The sequence below is a fragment of the Callospermophilus lateralis genome, chromosome 4 (assembly GCF_048772815.1).
Source record: "Callospermophilus lateralis isolate mCalLat2 chromosome 4, mCalLat2.hap1, whole genome shotgun sequence".
NCBI lineage: Eukaryota > Metazoa > Chordata > Mammalia > Rodentia > Sciuridae > Callospermophilus > Callospermophilus lateralis.
The window spans coordinates 28,619,916-28,640,603 of NC_135308.1; the positions used below are offsets into that span (position 1 = coordinate 28,619,916).

The 20,688-nt window shown below is 35.4% G+C and overlaps 1 protein-coding gene across 1 annotated transcript in view; it reads left to right on the top strand.

Annotated features, from left to right (window-relative positions):
- The first annotated feature begins 11,093 nt into the window (after window positions 1-11,093).
- Neil3 (nei like DNA glycosylase 3) overlaps window positions 11,094-20,688 on the top strand; it is a 43,184-nt gene continuing 33,589 nt past the window's right edge. Inside the window, exon 1 of the mRNA XM_076852383.1 lies at window positions 11,094-11,249. Within this exon, the coding sequence (XP_076708498.1) occupies window positions 11,094-11,249 (156 nt within the window). The remainder of the gene's footprint in view (window positions 11,250-20,688) is intronic.

A 20,688-nucleotide genomic window follows, 5' to 3' on the forward strand; every position in this document is an offset into this window, starting at 1 on the left:
TTTATTTAACTAAGTGTTTCCTAAAAATTTGTTTATTGTAGAATGGTATTTTCAAAGAGCAATTGTGGAACATGATTTGGGAAATGCTAACCTAAAGAATATGTTCAAATCTTTAGGCTAATTGAAGGGAGGGTATATCTTAATTGCAAGTGGGAGTCAAAATATCTTACCGCCACAGTGTAATGCCAAACAATGCCTAGATTGGACTAAATAAATTCAAAGTTTATAATAAATATCCTGAACTAGACCAGAGGTACTTGTTTTCCTTATACTTTAAAAATTTGAGGCTTAAAACAAAGTATTATTTGATGCCATTTCATTCTAATGAGTTAAATATCATTTTTATTGTCGGATTAAGAAAATTCAATGCTTACAAATCTCTTTTTCAGAAGACTAGTAGCTTTGTGCTTACAGTGAATATTTCTCTTAACCTGACATTATTCTAATATCAAAAGTAGTTATAAAGAAAACATCAGCTTTTTCTGAAGGAAGCTATACAAAATCTGTCAAAAAAGTTACATTATTACCCTAGTAATATTTGTCAGTCTATATACATGCACACATATATTTATATACACATACTACATATATACATTTATGTGTACATATTTCTAGATATTTGCTAGACACTTGCATATGCATAAACACTTAGGTTTATTGATTTGTTTTCACTATCAAGAGATTATTTTTAAAATAAGAAAAGAAAACCGTAAGATTAGCAATGCAAACATGAAACATTAAATAAAAACATCAAGAAGTTAGAGATCCATAGATAACATGTGAATCATAAAATAGAGGGTAACTGGGTTTTTTTAAGATCAAAAGCTTGCCAAAGAACCTCACTGTCTTTAATTTCATGCACTTAATTCCATTACATAGAATAATTTAAGGTTATATTTGTCAAACCTCTTTAGTTCATGGTAATAGCCATTTAAAGTCATAGAGTTCTATGGGGCCTGAGAAATAACTTTTTCCAAACCCTCTGATTTCATGGATAATGAACTAGAGACTCCAAAATACAGGTGACTTATCCTGTGCTGAGATCAATAACTGACTAAAATCAAAACCATTATTTTATATTTCTCAGTCAGGGCTCTTGGTTACCATACAGACACAAATCAGTGGATTTTCCAGGCTCAGAATCCCTCTCCTGTAATACGGTTCATTGCATGTGTTGGCACCCACATGGGCCCTTTGGGTCACCCCTATAGGATTTGAGATGGAGGGGAATAAAACAAACATGTTGATGATCTTGTTGCTTGCTACCTATAAGTAATAAAAATCCTTTATCTGTGATCCAGGAATCTCAAGACTTCTGCCAGACTTTATGAAACAGTACAGTACAGGCTAGTATATTAGATTGTAAGTAGGGTAAATCAAATCCTAGGTTTGACATACAAGGCCTCATAGAAAAGGCTGGAAATTATTTCCTCTTCCATTTTATGTGAAAATATTTGTAAGAGTTACACTGTTTCTTTCTTAAATATTTGGGGCTGGGGCTTGGGCTCACCAGTAATGCACTTGCCTGGCATGTGTGAGGCACTGGGTTCTATTCTCAGCATCACATATAAATAAATAAAGGTCTATCAGCAACTTAAAAATTTATTTTTTAAAAATGTTTAAATATTTGACAGAATTTACCACTAAAGTCATTTGAGACTCAAGTTCTTTTTGTGGAACAATTATGGTGATAAATACAACTTAGTTATTATGAGGTTATTCAGATTTTCTGTTTTGGCAACTTGTGTTTTTTAAAGAACTTTAATACCCACACTATTGAAAAAAGATCCTCATTTACTCCTGAAAGTAACATTTTTATATTTTTAAACTATTTATCCTTGTCAATATAGCTATAATTTTATCAATTTTATTAATGTTTTCAGAGAATCAACTATTCCTTTTGTTTATTTTTCCATTGTTTGTTTTATATTTCTTCTTTTACACTCTTAATCTTTATTTTTTTTCCTTTTATATATGAGTTTATATGTTTGCTTCTTTCTACCTTCTGAAGGTAAAATGGTAGGTAATCTTAAGTCTTTTTTCCTTTCTAATTTTAGAATCATTCTTTGAGTACTGCATTAGCAACATCTCACAAATTTTCATGGGTTGTGTTTTCATTATAATTTTACTCAAATTAAGTCTGCTTTCTCTGTGATTTTTTTTCTTTGATTCATTTGATATTTAGAAGGGAGTTCTGAAATTTCCAAATGTTTTGGATTTTCTAAGTAAGTTATTAATTTCTAATTTATTTCTGTATTACCAGTTAACACTTGTTAACATCCAGTCTTTTAAATTTATTGAACATTTCCCAACATATAGTTTATCTTGGAAATGAATCATATGCACTTGATTAAAGGTGTTAAAATATCCATTGGATTTGTCTATTTCTTTTCCATTTCTTCTTCCACTTTTTACTTTGGTATTTGGGGTATGAACATATCATATCCATTAGGCTTTCTAGCCTTTCTGCATGTAATAATTAGATTCTCATTATTGTTCTGGAGCACTTCAGAGAAAGTAACTCTTCAGCAACAAGCTCTCAGGATGTCATTATTCCTTGATATCATCAAATCTGCACTAAAGCTATTTTGCACAAAATCTAATTCTAACCAAGCAAAACATGGATAAGAAGGTATGAATTATGAAACTAAAAACAATTAATATGTTATAGGTGTCTGCCACAATTCATAATGGATACTGGATAATATATTGAAGTAATAGTGGTGGAATATGTTGAGTCCCTATTCAATATCCATTCTAATTTTATTTTTATTTTATTTTTAATGGCAACACAACCAAAACCAACACAAAACCCAACACATATTTCTCAGGTTGTACTACAGCAAAGGTTACCCATATGCCATGGTTTGGGTAATGAAATTAGCTGAAATTTGTTAGGAACTCCTATATAATCCTGCCTTCCTGACATAGGCAATAGCCTACCTCATAGAATCCTTTATTCCCCCTGTGTGAAACAGAGAAAGAGGCTAGTGTTAGGTAGAGGATTCTATTTTATAACCATGAAGAAAACTCTAGGATTAAAGAGTAAAAGACAAATTATATTCAGGATGTTTTTGTTCTTTTTTTTTTTTTTTTTTTTTGGTACTAAGATTTGAACTCAGGGACATTCAACCACTGAGCCACATCCCAACCCTATTTTGTATTTTTTTTAGAGACAGGGTCTCACTGAGTTGCTTAGCACCTCACTAAATTGCTGAGGCTGGCTTTGAACTCGCAATCCTCCTGCCTCAGAGACTCCCAAACTTCTGGGATTGTGTTCAGGATGTTGATACCATGAAGCCACTACACCAACCTTGACTACCCATGTCCCAACTTAATATATGAGAAAATGGTTTTAAAATATTTTTTAAAGACACCATTGCCATTTTTTACAATATATTAAGTTGAACATAACCCCTAGTCCTAAAAGTCAGGAAATTCATAAGTCTCTGAGAAACTAGATTCAATCTTCTGCCCAAGAGTTACCATTTCACCCTTCCACAAGAGTTTCCATAAAGAATAAACTTTAAAAGTTTCTGTGTTATCATGCAAAGAACTCAGTGTGGAACTTTCCCCCATTATGCACTATTTTGGTAATCAGGAATCCTCCCAAGTAGTGGTTTTCTCTCTTTGAAATATCACTACTTTTTCTAAAATGAAACATTAAGTCACCGCTTTACTGAGGGAGATTGTTGACTGCCCTTCTGTAAAACAATTCAACTTCCTACAGAGTTTGAAAGACATTACCAAGGTGAAATTTGTACAAAATTATTTTCATATCTGAAATCTCTGTAAATGTGTTTCTGTAAATGCCTTGGCCTTTTCTGAGTTGATGTTATGCTTAACCCTTCTCTTAGAGGGAGTTTCGAATTCCCAATGTGCGTTGCTAATCCCTTTCACATCAGCACTCAACCTCAGAAGCAAGTTCTAACATGCGTGTGCTGAGGAATTAATCAAAACCATTTATAATCAAGCTGTCACATAAATGTCTACTGACACAAACTTCCACATCTAAGATAGACAGTAATTCCAGCCGGCATTTAGGATATGCCTCAGGATGCCCTATTTGAGAGTTAATACATGAATAGGATGAAGTATTTCTCTGCTTTGCTAATCTAAATTAGAATATTTTGCAAAGGTAAGTGCTTATCCCTTAAGGACTCCAAAGCATGTGTGTACCTACAGATAGGCACGCAAACACATACACACTACCATTTCCAATTGCTTCACAAATGAAATCAGTGGAACAGAAAAAAAAACAGGTGTTAAGATTTAGCAAATAGACAAAAAGTCCAGAATTTTGAAATACTACAAAAGTTTGAGTCTGATAAACTTGTCAAGCACCAGAGATTAATAATGGAAAATAAAACTTATTGTGGTTTAATCATTAGTTCAAATTAGGCCCAAGCTAATCATAATTAGATAAGAAATTCCAAGGAATCTTTATTGAGGTTTAGCAAATGAACCCTGAACCCTTTCTGCATAGGATCAGAAATTTCAAAATATTGTTCTTCTTTTTTGGAATGACTGCCAAGACATCTATAAATTACATATGACTGAGTTTTTCTGTTGACTTTGTCTCTGATTAAAATTGTATGCTCAAAGTTTAAACAAGGAGTGATCTTTTCTTTGGCTGCTGAAACTGACTCTTCTATTAGGAATATAAATCCACTTTACTATATTCTAACAACTACATTCTCATTAAGACAACACAATAGATTGGACCTGATTGCCACCTCTTAAGATTTCTACGTGTGCTATTACATAGGTAGAGATGGATACACATATAGCTGACAAGTTATCTTCCAGGTATAGAAATGTGATTGAGAAGGAAACAAGCTCACTACATTTATATCTGACCTCTAGTTAATGACATAACCTGCTTCTATATGGTCTGTCAAGCTCAGGATGGAGTATTTTTGCTTAAACTTTTCACATCCCTTTGATCACTTCATGCTAGGAAGGTCCATCTGTTGCTGTCATTTCACAGCTATCAATTTCAGTGCTACCTTGCCTCAAATAATACCTCAGTACAATCAAGCTGAACTTAGAATGTCCACAGAGTTAATAATGTGGCATAATGATATGATTCAAGAATTTCTGGTTTAAAAACCCCAGGCCCATTCCTAGACACAAGACCTTTTCTGCATGTTTTCTTCTTTGTAGTATCCAGAAGGAATTAACTTAGTTTCTACCCTTCCTGCTATCTATCACCTCCTACTGTGTCCCTTGCTTCCACTTCTGCAAATGCATCCCTGTCTCTAACAACCAGCACACAGGTTGTTTATGTCTTCAGAGCTTTCTAGCTATTTGTTATATCAAACTAGCAATCATTAAAAATGGCAATGGGTGTGCACATGAAAAAGATTTCAGGACTCGGGGTGTGAGGTTAAGTGGTAGAGTGCTTGCTTAGCATGCACAAGGCCCTGTGTTCAATCCACAATACAAAAAAAAAAAAAAAAAAACTGCAAACCTCTTGCAGTTTTGGTCCTTGGTCTAAAGTGATTATGACCCTGACTAAAATGCTAGCTGAAATCTAGTAAGATTTCTGTTTTCAGCTTCATTTCTTAAGGGGAGCTATTCATGAAAATTAAGCACTTCCCCCCACATTCAGAATTAATTAAGGAAGATAACACTTGCCCCTTTGCCTCAAGTAGGAATTCTCATTTTTAAAGAATGATTATTTTCATGTATCTTCTAAGTGTAACAATTGTGGCCCCCACCAGAAATCTAATCTTCATAGTAATTGCCTTCTGGGTCCTGACCCCTTTTAGTCTTTCAATTCCACCCCCACTTGGCCCCAAAATATAGCTTGTATTGACATGTTATTTAAATTTTTTGCATTAATAATTTGACAGGAATTGTGGGGGAAACTTCATCTAAAATGGCTGGCAACCAAAACAACACTGTCAAAGGGGGCAAGTACACAAAAACACTAATGTTCTTAATCTCTTCCAAAATTGCTAAATACTATGAATTTGAAAGTTCTGTTGTGAAACTTTAAAGCTCATTTATCTTATGATGAATTACAGAAAATATTTAACTGACTAAATCAGCTTCCACAAGAAAATCCCACAACATATTTGGTATGCCTCATTTTTGTCCTTGCTAATTAAATACCTTATACTTAAGTTAAAATAGGGTCCTTTAAAGGTTGATAAGTCAAACATTTAGAAGCAAACAATCTATCTTGTAAAATTGGCATTACAAAAATAACTATTTTCTAGAATATAACAAAACTCATATACAAATTGCTAGATTATAAATTTTGAGAGTGATAAGTTTTTTTTTTTTTTTTTCTGTCTTGGTCATATTGTGTTTTCAGTGTTCGATAAGTGCCTGGCAACACTGTTAACTTCTCTCTGGTCAACCTCTTTCATGTTTATCCCTGTCAATATTTGCTTCCTGTCTATTCATCCTCCAAACCAGATAAATTAGTTTCCTATTACTGCTATAAAAAATTACCACAAATTCAGTACCCTAAAGAAAATGCATTTATTCCGTAACTGTTCTGGGGGTCAAAAGTCCAAAATCAGGGTCACTAAACAGAAGTTAAGGTGGCAACTGAGCTGATTCCTTCTGTCAGCTATATTGAAGACTCTGTCACCTTGCCCTTTCTAGCTTCTAGAGGTCTCTGACATTTCTTGGATCAGGGCTCCTTCCACCATTTTCAAAGGTATCAGTATAGCATCTCATATCTGTACTTACTCTGATCTGTCCTTACATTACCTTCTCTGCCATTGACCACCCTGCCTCCTTCTTTAAAAGACTCTTACCTTTTGGGCCCAACTATATAATGCAATATAACCCCCTCATTTAAAAATTCTTTATTTAATTATACCTGCACAGTCCCTTTTATAATGTAAGGAAATATGTTCAAGGATTCCAGGGATTAGAACACATTTTGGGAGGCCACTGTTTACATACAACATTAGGGTTTCTCAATGTAAGTCAATTGATGTTTTTGGCCTGATAATTCTTGGCTATGGTGGTTTGCCCAGTGCACTGTATGACATTTAACAGCATCCCTGCCCTTGGCCCTTTAGATTAAGTAGCAGATTTCCTTCCCCTAGTTGGAATCAAATGTCACATGAGAGGCAAAATTGCCCCAAGCTGAGAATATTCGTTCTATTCTGGTGATCTTTTCAAAAACCAATCTCTCTCAGATTCCTGCATAGAATTCTTTATTCATTCCCCATTATTTTCAAAATTATGACCACACCTCTTGGTATATCAGATTTCTCATCATCTGGCTGTACTTATGTCTCTTGGTTATTTCCCTGACTTGATTATTCTCCTATCCGACATCTGTCCCTGTTCTACTGTCCTCCAGATATTCTTGTAGTTCCCCCAAAGAAGAGGCTCTCACACCCTCCTTGTTTTATAAACATTTTTCTGCCTTCTACCTAGATCCTCAAAATCTAGCTTTAATGTCTGGGAATGTACACTTAGAGCACTTGGAAAGTTACCTCCATTAGATTTAGTTGGCGTTTTTTCCCCTCTTTTCCTTGCATTAGTCTGTGAGTTGTGTAGAACTTTGACCATTTTCTTCATCTAGGTGTCTAGTGTTCTTCCTAGAATATACTATTATCCACAAATGTTCTTTGAATGACCGAGTTAATGATGGAATTCAGTCCTCAACCTGAATACATTCTCCAGTGTCTGAGGCTGATGAAGACTGTTGTTCTAAGATCATGACAGAAAATAACTCCCTTGCTTTCTATTTCAAACGGAAAAGAAATTAATTCTTCCTTTCTTTCTCCTAAACAGAATCTCGAAAAGAGATAATATCAGCTGTTTTGTATTTAATAATTATTCAGTTATTTGATTCAAAATTAAGGTTGATATTCAGAAACTATTTACTTACTTAATATGTTTAAACTTAAATTAGAAAAAACAATTCCTTTCATGAGATTTTGGCAAAACAAAGCTAAAATTAAAACACACACAACAATCATTGGTTTTACAACACTACGGAAAGGCTAAGTATGTCAAAGCAGTTTCCTTATCAGAAGAGCATGGTTGATTTTGCAGTTTCAATTTTGACTTTGCAGGTAGAAAACTGTCACCTGGGCATTCCCAGCCTTCACACTGTAACAAAACCAACTGATTTGCAAAGTTCCAACATTAGGTACATGTTTCAAACAATAAAAGTGTTAAAATGGTTTCTGTTGCTGTGCATTTTATTATTCTTCTGGTAGTCTAATGTTAAAAGTTTCTCTTAATGTTTAGAAACTGGAGAGGCTTTAGTAAGTACTACTGAAAACACCTGCATATAATGCTCACTGAAGACACTTTCCTTGATTCAAAGCTCAAATTAAGAAGACTTTGTGAGAGACTGGATCTCTGTACTTGTTAAAAATATTCAGGTAATTTATGTAAAACAAAGAAATTCCTCCTATAGTATACTTTTATCATTCCAACTAAATATCTGCCCACAGACCTTATTAAGGAAAGGGTACCAACAAAGTTTTATAATCCAAAGTACGTCATAATATTCTGGGTTGAAGGAAGACTTTTAATCCCCATACAAGGCTAAAAGGTTTTCTTTTCCTCTAATCCATAATTTCTTAAGCTGTTTAAAATACTTGGATGAGAGCCAGTGTAACATGATTGATCTTGGTGAAAATATGTGACAAAGGCTGTGGCTTCCTTAGTTGACTCCGGTATCTATAACCTTGAGCAAGTTACCCATCCTCTCTGTGCCTCAGTTCCTTCACTGAAAAAATAAGAATAACAATAGTTTCAACGTCAGAGGATTGCTATGAGGATGAAGAGTCAGTATTTGTAAAGCACCTTGAGCAATGCCTGGCACAGAGAAGCACTAGTATCTGGAATAATTACTACATTTTGTAAGAAGGACTTTTTGAAGCAATATCAACTTGGCATCCTGCAGGAAACTCTACCGGCCTACCATCAGTAACTACCCTTAATGAATAATAAACAAATAGGGATACAAACTACCCTTGAGTTCTTCTCCACAGCCGGAATGGACCTCTGAATTTCAGTTTAGCAACTTTAATAAAAGTCATTTACCAAATTTGGTTTTGATATTCGGTAAATAAGTTTTGTGAATTCATGACTCAGATCCCTATACTTGTTCAAAAACTTCATTCAGCTGCCTACTGTCCCAAGAAGATGAATTCTACTTTTCCTTACCCTATATTTTTTGCAATATAGTTCCTAGGAATGTTTTCAATATTGTCTACCATTGTTTCCCAGCTTGACACTGTATCATTAATCATTGTCTCTCAAATCACATATCTTCTCATATTTGCCTTACAAAAATTTCCCTTAATTTTCCTTTCTATTGGTCTAGCACCCCTAAATCTTAAGGTAGTCACTCAATTCCCATTTCTTTCTGAACATATTCTAAACTGTTATTTTTTCACTGAATTTCCCTACGATCCATGTCTTTTTTTGTACCAAGCATGAGATTTGTTTGTTATATTTTAAAATACCAGTATCTCTAACTACATTGTAATTTATATGTGTACAAAGATTCCTTTGTGTCACTGTGTACCCCAGAGCCTGAATTTGTGCCTCAGAGAGAATAAACATTATGTTTATTACTAATGAAAAGCTTTGGAAGTAAAATTCACACTTATTTTTAGTTCCTAAAACATCCTTTTGGCAATTTCTTCCACTCACCAATAATTTTCCTTAGTATTATGTACTTATATACTGTATATTGGCTACTTGAGGTCATGAAGAAAGCTGTTTTATCTAATGTTTTGGACATTTCTGTTTCATCAACCCTTAACTATGTTATTAGTGAAAAGAATACTGATAAGGAGTTAGAAAACTTGGGTTCTTTTGATATTTGTGTTAGTCCCTACATGTAATCATAAAAAACTCGGTTTCTTCATCTGTAAAATATTAATAAAAATGTCTTCTAACTACAAGATAATAAATATATATAAAAATTTACACTAATGATACCCATACAAATACATATAGCTGGTCCAATTTCCTCAGGAAAACACAGATTACTAAAAAAGAAATTTAAAAAATTACCCAATTTTGATAATATTTATTTTAGAAGGGTCTTCTAAAAGCATTTAATTTTAATTCAAAAGAATTATATATGTACATATATATGTATGTATTACATACTCATATATGTAACTAACAGAAAAGGTATTTAAGGACTAAAATGTCCAACCTTTTCAATTTCAGTTAATATTTGTTGAATATATTATGTGCAAAAAGAGCATCCTGGGAGCTATGGAAAGTAGTGTCATATATCTATGTGTGTATTCGTCTTTGCTGTGGGTAAATCTGAAAAGCTATGCATTGCCTTCAAATATACATAGTCTTACCCTTTACAAAACAATTTTAAACAGCATTAACCTCAGGACATCCAGGAACAAAATGGATGCATGGATTTGGGTAAGGCTCACTTCACTATATGAAGGTTTTAAAAACAGATAAAAATATATATTTGACATATAAAGCTGGTTTTTTTTTAATCTAAAACATGATAAACCTATAGGAGAAAAAAAAATCAAAGCTGTCTGCTCTATGACACTCCCCTCAGTTCTTCTTATCCCACTTAGGCTAGGACAGGTATACAACAACACAGGCCTGCCAGACAGTGACAGCTTTGGATTTTAGGGCAGATTATAGGGTCAGGTCAGAAAATTTGTGTCAACGGGACAGTTCAAACACAGGGGCAAAACCTTAAAGAAAAAAAGATAAGCGTGGAGTTTCTCAAGTCCTGATTTCCTCTGTTCTTTCGGTTCATTCAGTCTAGTTCCACAGTACAAACTCACCTCACTGGCATTTCCTCAAAAATGCACAGGGCGAGCCTGAGGCGTGAGCCACGGCGCATGCGCCACAAGGGACCGTCTTGCGCCCAACCACGAGGGGGTGCCCTCCGCGGGGCCTGGGCGGGGCCTGGGCCTGGGCGGGGCCTGGGCCTGGGCGGGGCCTGGGCCTGGGCGGGGCCTGGGCGGGGCCGGGCCGGGTCTGGACGCGCGCGGGAGATTTGAACTTCCTTTCCAAGCAGTCAGGTCCCGCGCAGAAATAAAGTTGCGCAGCTATTTTCTCTTCAGGCCTTACAACTAGGGGCCAAAGTACAGACTACAGAGATGGTGGAAGGACCAGGGTGTACTCTGAACGGAGAGAAAATTCGGGCGCGAGTGCTCCCAGGCCAGGCGGTGATAGATGTGCGGGGAAGTGCTGTGCCGAACCTGGAGAGCCCCGCATTGTTACAGGCAGCCTCAAGGGTCCAGATCTCTTCACAGGTGAGCTACTCCAATTACTGACCATGGAGCATGCAGAGAGAAATGGAATAAAATCCCTCCCAGGTTTCCAGCATCAGTAGTGCCGTATCTTTTGCTCTTGGTCCAAGTTCCCTGGAGACCCGCGTTTTCCAACGTTTATCTTTATGGGAAGGAGAAGTTGGTCCTAGCTAGAGCGCCCAGACTGTTACCGCCTGAGCGGATAGAATCGATTTGAAGGTGTTTTATTCAAAGTCACCCTGCGTAACTTTTTAATAACCCAGGAAAAAAAATGGTTTATTTCGGTCTACAGCTGTCTTTTCCACTATTAATACTATTCAGCAACCTCTCATGCTTTTTCTTCACATTTTTAAGATAATAAGCTTTTAACATAAAATCCGAGCTTCTTAACTGACTAATATTCTGCAGTTGGTTCATAATGTGACAAATAACAAATAATTATAAAATTACACATAGGAAATTTAGCACTAACTTGTTACTCAATATTGCTATCTAATGAAGGAGCAGTCAAACCCAGTTCTGGATCCCTTAAATTATTTTTTTTTTTCTTTTTAAAGTAAATTGTAGCACAACTTCTTGCCACTCAGGTATTCATTGCAGATGGTGGAATATTCATTTGTTAAGAACTTAGAACTGTACTGAAAACATTCTGATTAAGCCATCATACTTTTAAAGCCCTTCAGATGTGTGGATGATTGTATTTCATGGATACATGCATATTGTGCTGTACTTCAATTTCTCCTGCAAAGCTTCCCCATAGCCTTTGGTCCTGGAAAGAAAAAAGTTGCCAGCTATGAAATTAGCATATGCTTCTGACTTGAAAAAAAAAATGAGGTTCTAAATCTGAGGAAATACTTTTTCAAACTTTGAAAAAGTTTTGCATCTTCTTCCAATTCCCCTTCTATTTACTCTGACTTGCTATATCAGTAAGTACTCTGTACTTTTTTCTTTCTTTTTTTAAAAATTATCACGTTTCTCAAAATCATTTCAGGGTGCGGTAGAGATGAAATTTAATGGTTCTTAAGAATATTAATGTTTATAAAAATCATTCATTCAACAAAATTTTGAATACTGAAGGCACATTGGAGAGTGAAAACAAACACTTCCCCTGTGTATTGTGTGTTTTAGTTGGGAAGATACATAAACGTTCATTGAAGAATAGCATAAAGAAATATATGTTGATAAGTTCTCTGTAGGAGAGAGACATGCTTCTAAAAGGACTTAGTTCATGGAAGGCTTTCCTGGGAATGAAACAAAGTTGAGGCATGAAGGGGTGAGTGGGAGATAGACAGCACCTGTGCTGAAGGGAGGCCTCAGAACAAAGAAAAAGAGCTTCTAGCATATGAAGTAATAAAAGAAAACCAGTGTGGATGGAAAAGGGAGAATGAAACAGGGATGGTGGTTTGATATAATATTGATTGGTGGGTAGAAGGCAGACCACAGAGAACACTATAGATGAGACTAGGGACTCTGTGTTTGTCATAAGAACCATGGGAGTCCTTGAAGTGTGACAAGATTCATTTACACTTTGAAAAGAAAGAAAAAAACGAGAAAAGCCAGAGCAGACAATGCAGTAGTCTACTACAGTGTTTCAGGTGAGGAACTGGGACTGGGTGCTAATGGTAAAGATTAAATGAGAGGAAAAAAAAAAAATCACTCTTTCAAAAGTACAGACCATAATGCTTAGCAATGAATATGATATGAATATTCTTATCAATGTCGTAATTTACACGATTCAACATTTTGTATTTTGTGTTAGGCCTTATGCTAGCTCCTGGGGATTTAAGTATGAATAAGATAAGGTTCCTGCAGTAAGAGTCTAATGTAATGTTTTAAATAATCACCTCATTATAATTTAGGCAAAATAGTAAGAACATTTCCTTTTAAATTTATTATGAATTTCTCTGGTTGCAAGGCATGAGGTGCTTTTAAATATCATTTAGTCATGAGAAAGAATACCTAAAAGGATTAACCTGATTCTACTGAGAAGAATTGTGAGGCTCCAAGTAAGTTTAAACCCATTGCCCAAGATCACATGAGTAGTAAAGGAATGAGCCAGGGTTTGATCTTTCTTCTTTCTCACTCCAAAACTTGTACTCTTAACTATGCTGCATACTTGCATTTATAGCTATTATATTTGATACTTTAATAGAGGAACCTACAAATTGGAAGAGATCTTTGTGATTAGGATTAGAAGTCTGGTTCTATTAACGTGGAATTAATAATATCCTTATGGATATTATTAATATATATCCAGGTTTAACCTCTCTAATACCCCAAATAATAATGATAGTAATAACCCTTGTAAATCTGAAGAGTCTTTTACATTTGAGAGGGATGTTGGATCCATAGTAAATTTCATTAAAACATGGTAGGTTGTCACAAACTTCTTGAAAGATCATTATTGTAACAGATGAGCCTGTTTTCTATGCATTTATGCCAAAAAATTAAAGCTATTAAATGTTTTCTGCTACTGGCTTGGAATGATTCATTTTCTCAAACATCGTTTTAAAATAAGAACTATATGCTATATTTTTTACAGTGAACATGAAAAACTTACAAATTGAGTACTTAAAATCAAATATTTAAATTTCAGATAATTATCACTCCAAAACCCCACCAAACAATAAAATGCAAACCCTGTACCGCAGTAGATAACTGTCATCATGACCAGTTACTATTTGTCTTATAGCATTTCTCTTTGTTCAAATTTAAAGTTCATAGAAAACACTTTAATGTATCTCTGCCTTTGACAACTAATCCTCATTTTGAAGAAGAAAGCCTAGCTATACAAGATCCCAGCATCTGCCAGTCATGTATGTACTCTATTATTCTCTGAGTTTTGATCCACTGTCTTGTCAGCATAAAAATTATGCAACTGTGTAAGCACATTGCATAAAACTCTGCTGGAGCTTGTAGAACCTTATGGTAAGAAACAATCTTGGAATGTAAATGAATGTGTTTGGCTAATGAGCTTTGAAGAGTCAATCCTCCTATTTTAATTGTTGGGTGGATACAATATTTTAGTGAAATCAGTGTGTAATCTGCATATGTTTTCAATCTCCTTTCACAAAGTAGGATATGAAACAGTTTATTTATAAGCACTCATTTCATTTGAAACATGATCTCCTGGTTATTCCTATGACTTCTTAACATTTGATGCATGCATTTAACATTCTAGCTATTTTCATCTTTGTACATCAGAGTATCATGAACAGATTAAGATTTAATAAAAGTGAATATATGGAGAAGAACAAAGTTTTTAATAGTGCAAAATGATTACAGGTTTTAAAATAAATTTCATACTCCTTATGAGTATGTTTTTGTTTTGGAAATGCCTACTACATGAAAATAATGAAACCTCATAATAAGTTTTTCTCCTACCTTCCCCTTCTCCAAAGTGGAAAAAATCTTAGCTCATTCTACTGCCATTATTTAAAGGAATGAATTAATTCACAGAAATTCATTTTCCAGCTAAATGAAGCTAATTTTTTTAAGTAGCCAAAGGAATTTCCAAATATTGTATATAGCATGTGTTATATACATTTTGCCTTCTTAGGGGGGTTATTGGTAATTATTTCTCCTTAGTGACTTAGAATCATCATTATCAGTATCCAGAATTATAATGGATCATGAAATGGGGGATAACAGAGAGCAATATCATCGAATTACTTCGCAGATAAGCAATCTAAAGGAGGTCATTTTCTGAGATCATTGTAGCTTTTTATCCAATATTGTTCAGTGTGCTGTAGAGAAACAAATATCTGATCAACTTGGTTTTTTATTTATACTCTTTTTTACTTCCAATTTGAAGATTCTTATAGCCCCATCTTAGTTTTTGTGGTCGGGATTAAATTAGAGGACATATTAAACTCTTAGTGCCTTGCAAAGTAAATATCCTGGAACTTGTCCCTTTCTCTGCTACATCAGTTCTTCTCACCAGACCCATTTACCTCAGGAACACCCTCTACCCTTATAAAGGGTCTGTACTCAGTTGATGTCTCTGGATAAGTGCTCAAAGGACCTGGTCTTTAAAAACTATAGAGTATACAGACCTAATGACCTTCAGTTTGGAGCTTAGAGACCATTTTAAAATTAGGTTTTTTGATGGTTTAGATTGGCAGATAAGCGATCTCTGATTAAGAGAATTGTTATATTATGGGAGAAAAGATCATGTGAGGAAGGATGAGGAGAGAATATGAAAATATATGACATTTTCTTCTCTGTGGGGAAAATATGTAACTGTAGTAAAGTTGAAACATTTATCTATGAAAAAGTCTTATTCTGCTCTGAAAAGTTCATCTTCCTTGTTCACCCATGGATAGGCAGGATAAATGGTAATCAGTGCAATAAATCATGTGCTGTCTCTGAAAATATATGTTGTTTTGAAGATTTCATATTATTAAGCCACTTGAAAATGGGAAGGTGAACCCTACTCAATCATACTTAAAATTGTGGCAAAGGAGATTTTCATCTCTTTCAGAAAATAAAAAGGTTGAAATGTTCAAATAATACAGTAACAGGATTATAAGGGTCAACATGAGAAAGTCAAGTATATATTGGGCAATTGTGTATAGTTACAGAAAAGATAATAGGCTTGTGGAAATTAATTTTTGAATTTGTCTAGGCATCAGGAGCTTGTAGAATGAGGTGATAACCCTAGATTCCATAGTAGACAAGGGAATAGCCTGTAAATCTTAGGTTTATTGTGAAAGCCTCACCCTGTTTGTACACAGTAGCTCACAACATAAGTGAAACAAGCCATCACTGATATATCAGAATTTTCCATTAAAATGGAATTGTTTAAAAAAAAAAGTGAAGAGTATATTGATTGGCAAAATTTTTGTTTTGTCCCAAGTGGTATGTAGAACTCATTTTAGAAATAATAGTATCTAAGTGAAGCTCCTGAATAATGGACAAGTAAATTAAATAATCTTTACCTATAATTTTTCAATTTTTCTCCAAACAAAAATGTAGTATTAAAAACATTGTTTTTAAAGCAGCTGTTTGGTGCTAAATAAACATCTCTCTCTCTCTCTGTCTCTCTCTCTCTCTCACACACACACACACAAAGCGGGTGCTTCGGGACTTGTTGCTGCACATGCCTCAATCTCTTTTCATTAAACACTTTAATTTATGGGAAATTCTGGTAAATGTGGTATTTTACTTCCATGTAGCATTCAATAGTTATGAGAATTTTGTCCTCTTACATTTAAATCTCCATTGCAGATCACATGAAAATAAGGGACTGAGAGATGTTAATAGATTTTTTTTAAAAGGATGGTTAGAGTAGAATTTTTTTGCTTTTAAGTCTTAGAACAGGTCAAGCAAGATAGGTATGGTAGGGGGAGACAGTGAGCCTGTTTTTTAAAGCTACACTAAGTTTTAGGAGAGAAGAGAGAAGGGATCTGTTTAATCCTACATACATTTGCTGAACCCCAGGCATTGTGTAAAGCCCTTGAAGATCCTAGCTAAACATGAGTTACAGCCCCCAATGTGCTTTTTCAGATAGGGAAGAAATACAAGTCACACACAAATAATAATTCAGAGTAGTAAATACCATGACTATGGTTTAGAAAATGCTATGCTAAGTGTGACGAGTAGAATGTCTCAACATTATTCAACTGCCCAAGGGGGGAAACCTTAGAACCAGAGAGAATTATAAACTATATATGTAAGCAAGGTTGAGGTTATACCAGCATTTCATTTCAATTCCCAAACACCTCATCAGGTATTTAAAAAACTAATTCTTGAACATATTCAAGCCAAGGTCACACAGCATCTGTAGCTGGAAAAGCTTCTGCTGCACAGAAGTGATTTGATAAATTCAGGTAAAGTGAAACACAAGTATTTCTCCACCTATAACCATTCTTCCATTTGTCCTTCTGTCAATAGCTGCGTTATAATATTCATATTCATTGGGCCGTAAACATCTTTTTCAGCATTTGTATGCCCTTAATTTCGTGACTTTCAATTTTTCTTTTTTGATGTCATATTTATGTTGTTTTCAATTATGGAACATAGGTGAAACACCAGTAGAACAAGTAAGGCAATTTTACACCTTTAAAGATTAGGTTTGAGGTTCTCTTTGAGGCTCTGTCAGGCAGGACAGCATATTTCACTTTTCACTGGCAGCTGTGTAAAGATATATAATGGTCTCATGCATTTTAAGTATATTGGCCTTTATATCTTTGGACTATTCCTTCCAAGCACAACAGGATTTATTTACAAGGACAGTTATTCTCCTTTGTCTTGTTAATAAGTGGCTTGTAACCATAAAGGTTTTAAGGACCATCCACTGAGATTTTCTTTTACTAAATGGCCAAATTTTCCATGTTTAGATCTTTATAAAATTTCTGATAGTTAACAGTGTAGATAAATGCTTCAAGACAGTCTTTGATGGCTTGAGGGCTTAATCCTGCCAGGAGGTTTGAAAACTACTCCTCAGCATCAGCTATGGGTGAAGTTTCAACTCTGCTCTTGAAAAATTAAACCTTGGCATTTTGATCATGGGACCCTCCACCAGGCTTTTTCCCACCAGGGCTTCTCTAAAACTCTAGTCACTAATTACTACTACATTGCTAAATCCAGTAGTCCAGTCTCAGCCTTCATCTCACTTGATTTGTTGGCAGCCCTTGACATACCCTCTTACATGGAACATGATTTTCACTTGCTTCTAAGATACTGACTTGCTTAGTTTTGCTTCTACCTTGCAGTCTGCCTTCTCAGTCACCTTTGCTGCTTCCTCCTCCTTCCTTCTGACTTCATAGTGTTCTTTTGCTGATTCTCCCTGTGGAGAGCCCCAGACCTAGTTCCCGTGACCCACTTTATCTACATATATTCCCTGTCTCATCCAGTGTTGCAGCTTTAGATACCATTTCTCTGCTGATCATTGAACAAATCCATGTCTTCAGCTCAGAATCTTCCCCTAAACTCCAGACTCCTATATCTGTTTACTGGACTTTTTTTTTTTTTTTTTTTTGACAGATCTTTATTTTTATTTATTTGTATGTGGTGCTGAGAATCGAGTCCAGTGCTTCATGCATGCTAGGCAAGCACACTACCACTTAGCCACAACCCCAGACCTGGACAGTTCTTTTTAATAAACATCTCAACTTTAACATGTCTAAAACTGCTGTTTTTCCCTTCCTAATGTGTTCTACTCAAATCTTCCCCATCTCATTGGATGGCATTTCTCTTTTAAGCTGTTCAGGCTAAAAGTAAATTATTCTGAACCCATGTCTCTCTCCTCCCACATTAAATTCACTAGCAAGTACTTTTTGTCTTATCTTCAAAATATGTTTAAAAATCTGACCAATTTTCACTGTCTCCATTGATTCAGATCTCCATCTCTTAGCTGGATTTTTCAGTAGTATTTGAAGTATTTTTTTGGCTTTTAGCCCCTCAACCAAAATTCTAGTCAGCAGCCAGGGAGTATATATAAAATAATAATGTAGATCATATTTTTCTTCTGTTTGACTACTATCAGAGAAAAAGTGACTGCTTAGATTGTATCCTTTTGGCTACTCACTCTTATCCTATTGTGAAAGCTAATCTAGCTCTCAATTTATGAGATTAAAAAAAAAATAACATGCCAAAAAATCAGAAGTTAAAATGTAGACCAAACTTTAGGGATATGGAATTAAGAACATACCTGGAGTCCGAAGGTTGGTACATCAGTTCAACATTCAAAGACTATGTATGTGGTCAGCAGAGATAATAAGAAGTGAAAGCCAAGAACAAGTTCATTAAAATCGACCCAGTGAGAGAGGATAATAGTTTGTTCTGTTCTGAAAATAATATTGGAGACTCTCTCAGATGGTAAGGAGCAAATTCAGGTGTTAAGGGGCAAATGCATGCATAAGATGGTCAGTAAAGTAACCTGTAGTTACCTTTATTAGCATAGTAAAAATCACACCCCCAAGTAGAAATCACACTCCCAGTTAGAGACTTAAGATGGTACTGAGACACATGGAGAAACATGTAGAAGAGCACATATGCAACTAAAACTCAACTTCTACCTGTGACATCAGCAAGAAACCAGGTTTCTGCCTACCCATTGATGCCATAAAAGCTGTGTACCATTTTCCTTCATTTGAGCCAGTCTGAGATTGATCTCCTTGCATAAGAATAAACAACATTGTTCCTATGCTAATGTGGCTTTATCTGGTTGTTCTGGTAGACAGCCCAAGAACCCATGGGAGTCCATAGCCCATAAATCAAATCTCTAATGTTGTTCTTATTGTCTATGGTATGGCCACACTGGCCCACAGGATTCCAGGTGCTTCACACTGCCAATTCTGCCATTTCAGAATTATGGCTCTCTCTCTCAGCTCATGTAAAACTTGCTCAAATGCCAATTTCCCAATGAAATTGTGGCTGCCCTTCCAAACTGCTCACTGTTTCCCCTCCCCAATCTTGATCTCTTTCTCATCTGGATTTCTTTTCAGATGTTCTGACATATTGTGTTCTTAAGTTTGTTGCCTTCTCTTCACCTGTTAGAAGATAACCTCCCTAAGGGCAGGATGAATTTAATTGTTTATTGACATCCTCAGCTTCTAGAACAAAACCTCACACACAGTAGAAAATCAATAAATTTTTCTAAAATGAATTAATCTAATTAAACAGCCATGAATTGTTTGTGTGATTTACTAGGGCTTGACCCAGGGGCACTATACCACTGAAAACTATATTTCTAACCCTTTTAATTTTTAATTTTGAGATAGGGTCATGCTAAGTTCCTGAGGCTGGCCTTGAATTTTCGATCTTCAGCCTCCCAGGTCGCTGGGATTACAGGCATATGCTACCATACTTGGTTTTGATCCATTTTTAATGGAAAAGATTGTGGTCAGAGAATGTCTGTGTTGTGGACACAGTAAATAACATGAACTGTTATAGCTATTGGCTTCTAGAGATTTTATTAAAATGATGTACAGTCTTATCAGCTGTTAATTTAGTAATGAGACAGTTGGGACTCAATTTACTGTTTTAGTAGGTGTTGTGACAGCACTGTTTTTTTCAAGGGTACCTTATCTGTCTCTTTGCCAGGGATCATCCTAAAACATGGTAAAGTCAGAACTGAGTAGAGGAAAGCAGGTCTGGGCAGGAAGCCAGCAAGAAGTGAGAGCAAACTAGTCATGAGGTTTTCCATGTTGGGAGGAAAGGAAGAGGGCCAGTCAGGCGTAGGGCTGGATGATCATGTAACAGCTGAAAGAAAACTTTTTTTAATCAGCCAATCAGATACGGGATAGATGTTGAGTTTGTGATGTGAATTGGAAAACTAAAAGACTAAAGGAAAATAAAACACAATGATAAAAGTAGTAGCTAATTCCCTTCTAACCAAGGACTAGGGAAAGCTATGTATGAGTGTGAATGTGTGTATGTGTGTGGGGGGGGGCGGGTGGGGGGAAGGTGGCTACACATACTAAAAATGGTAAAATTC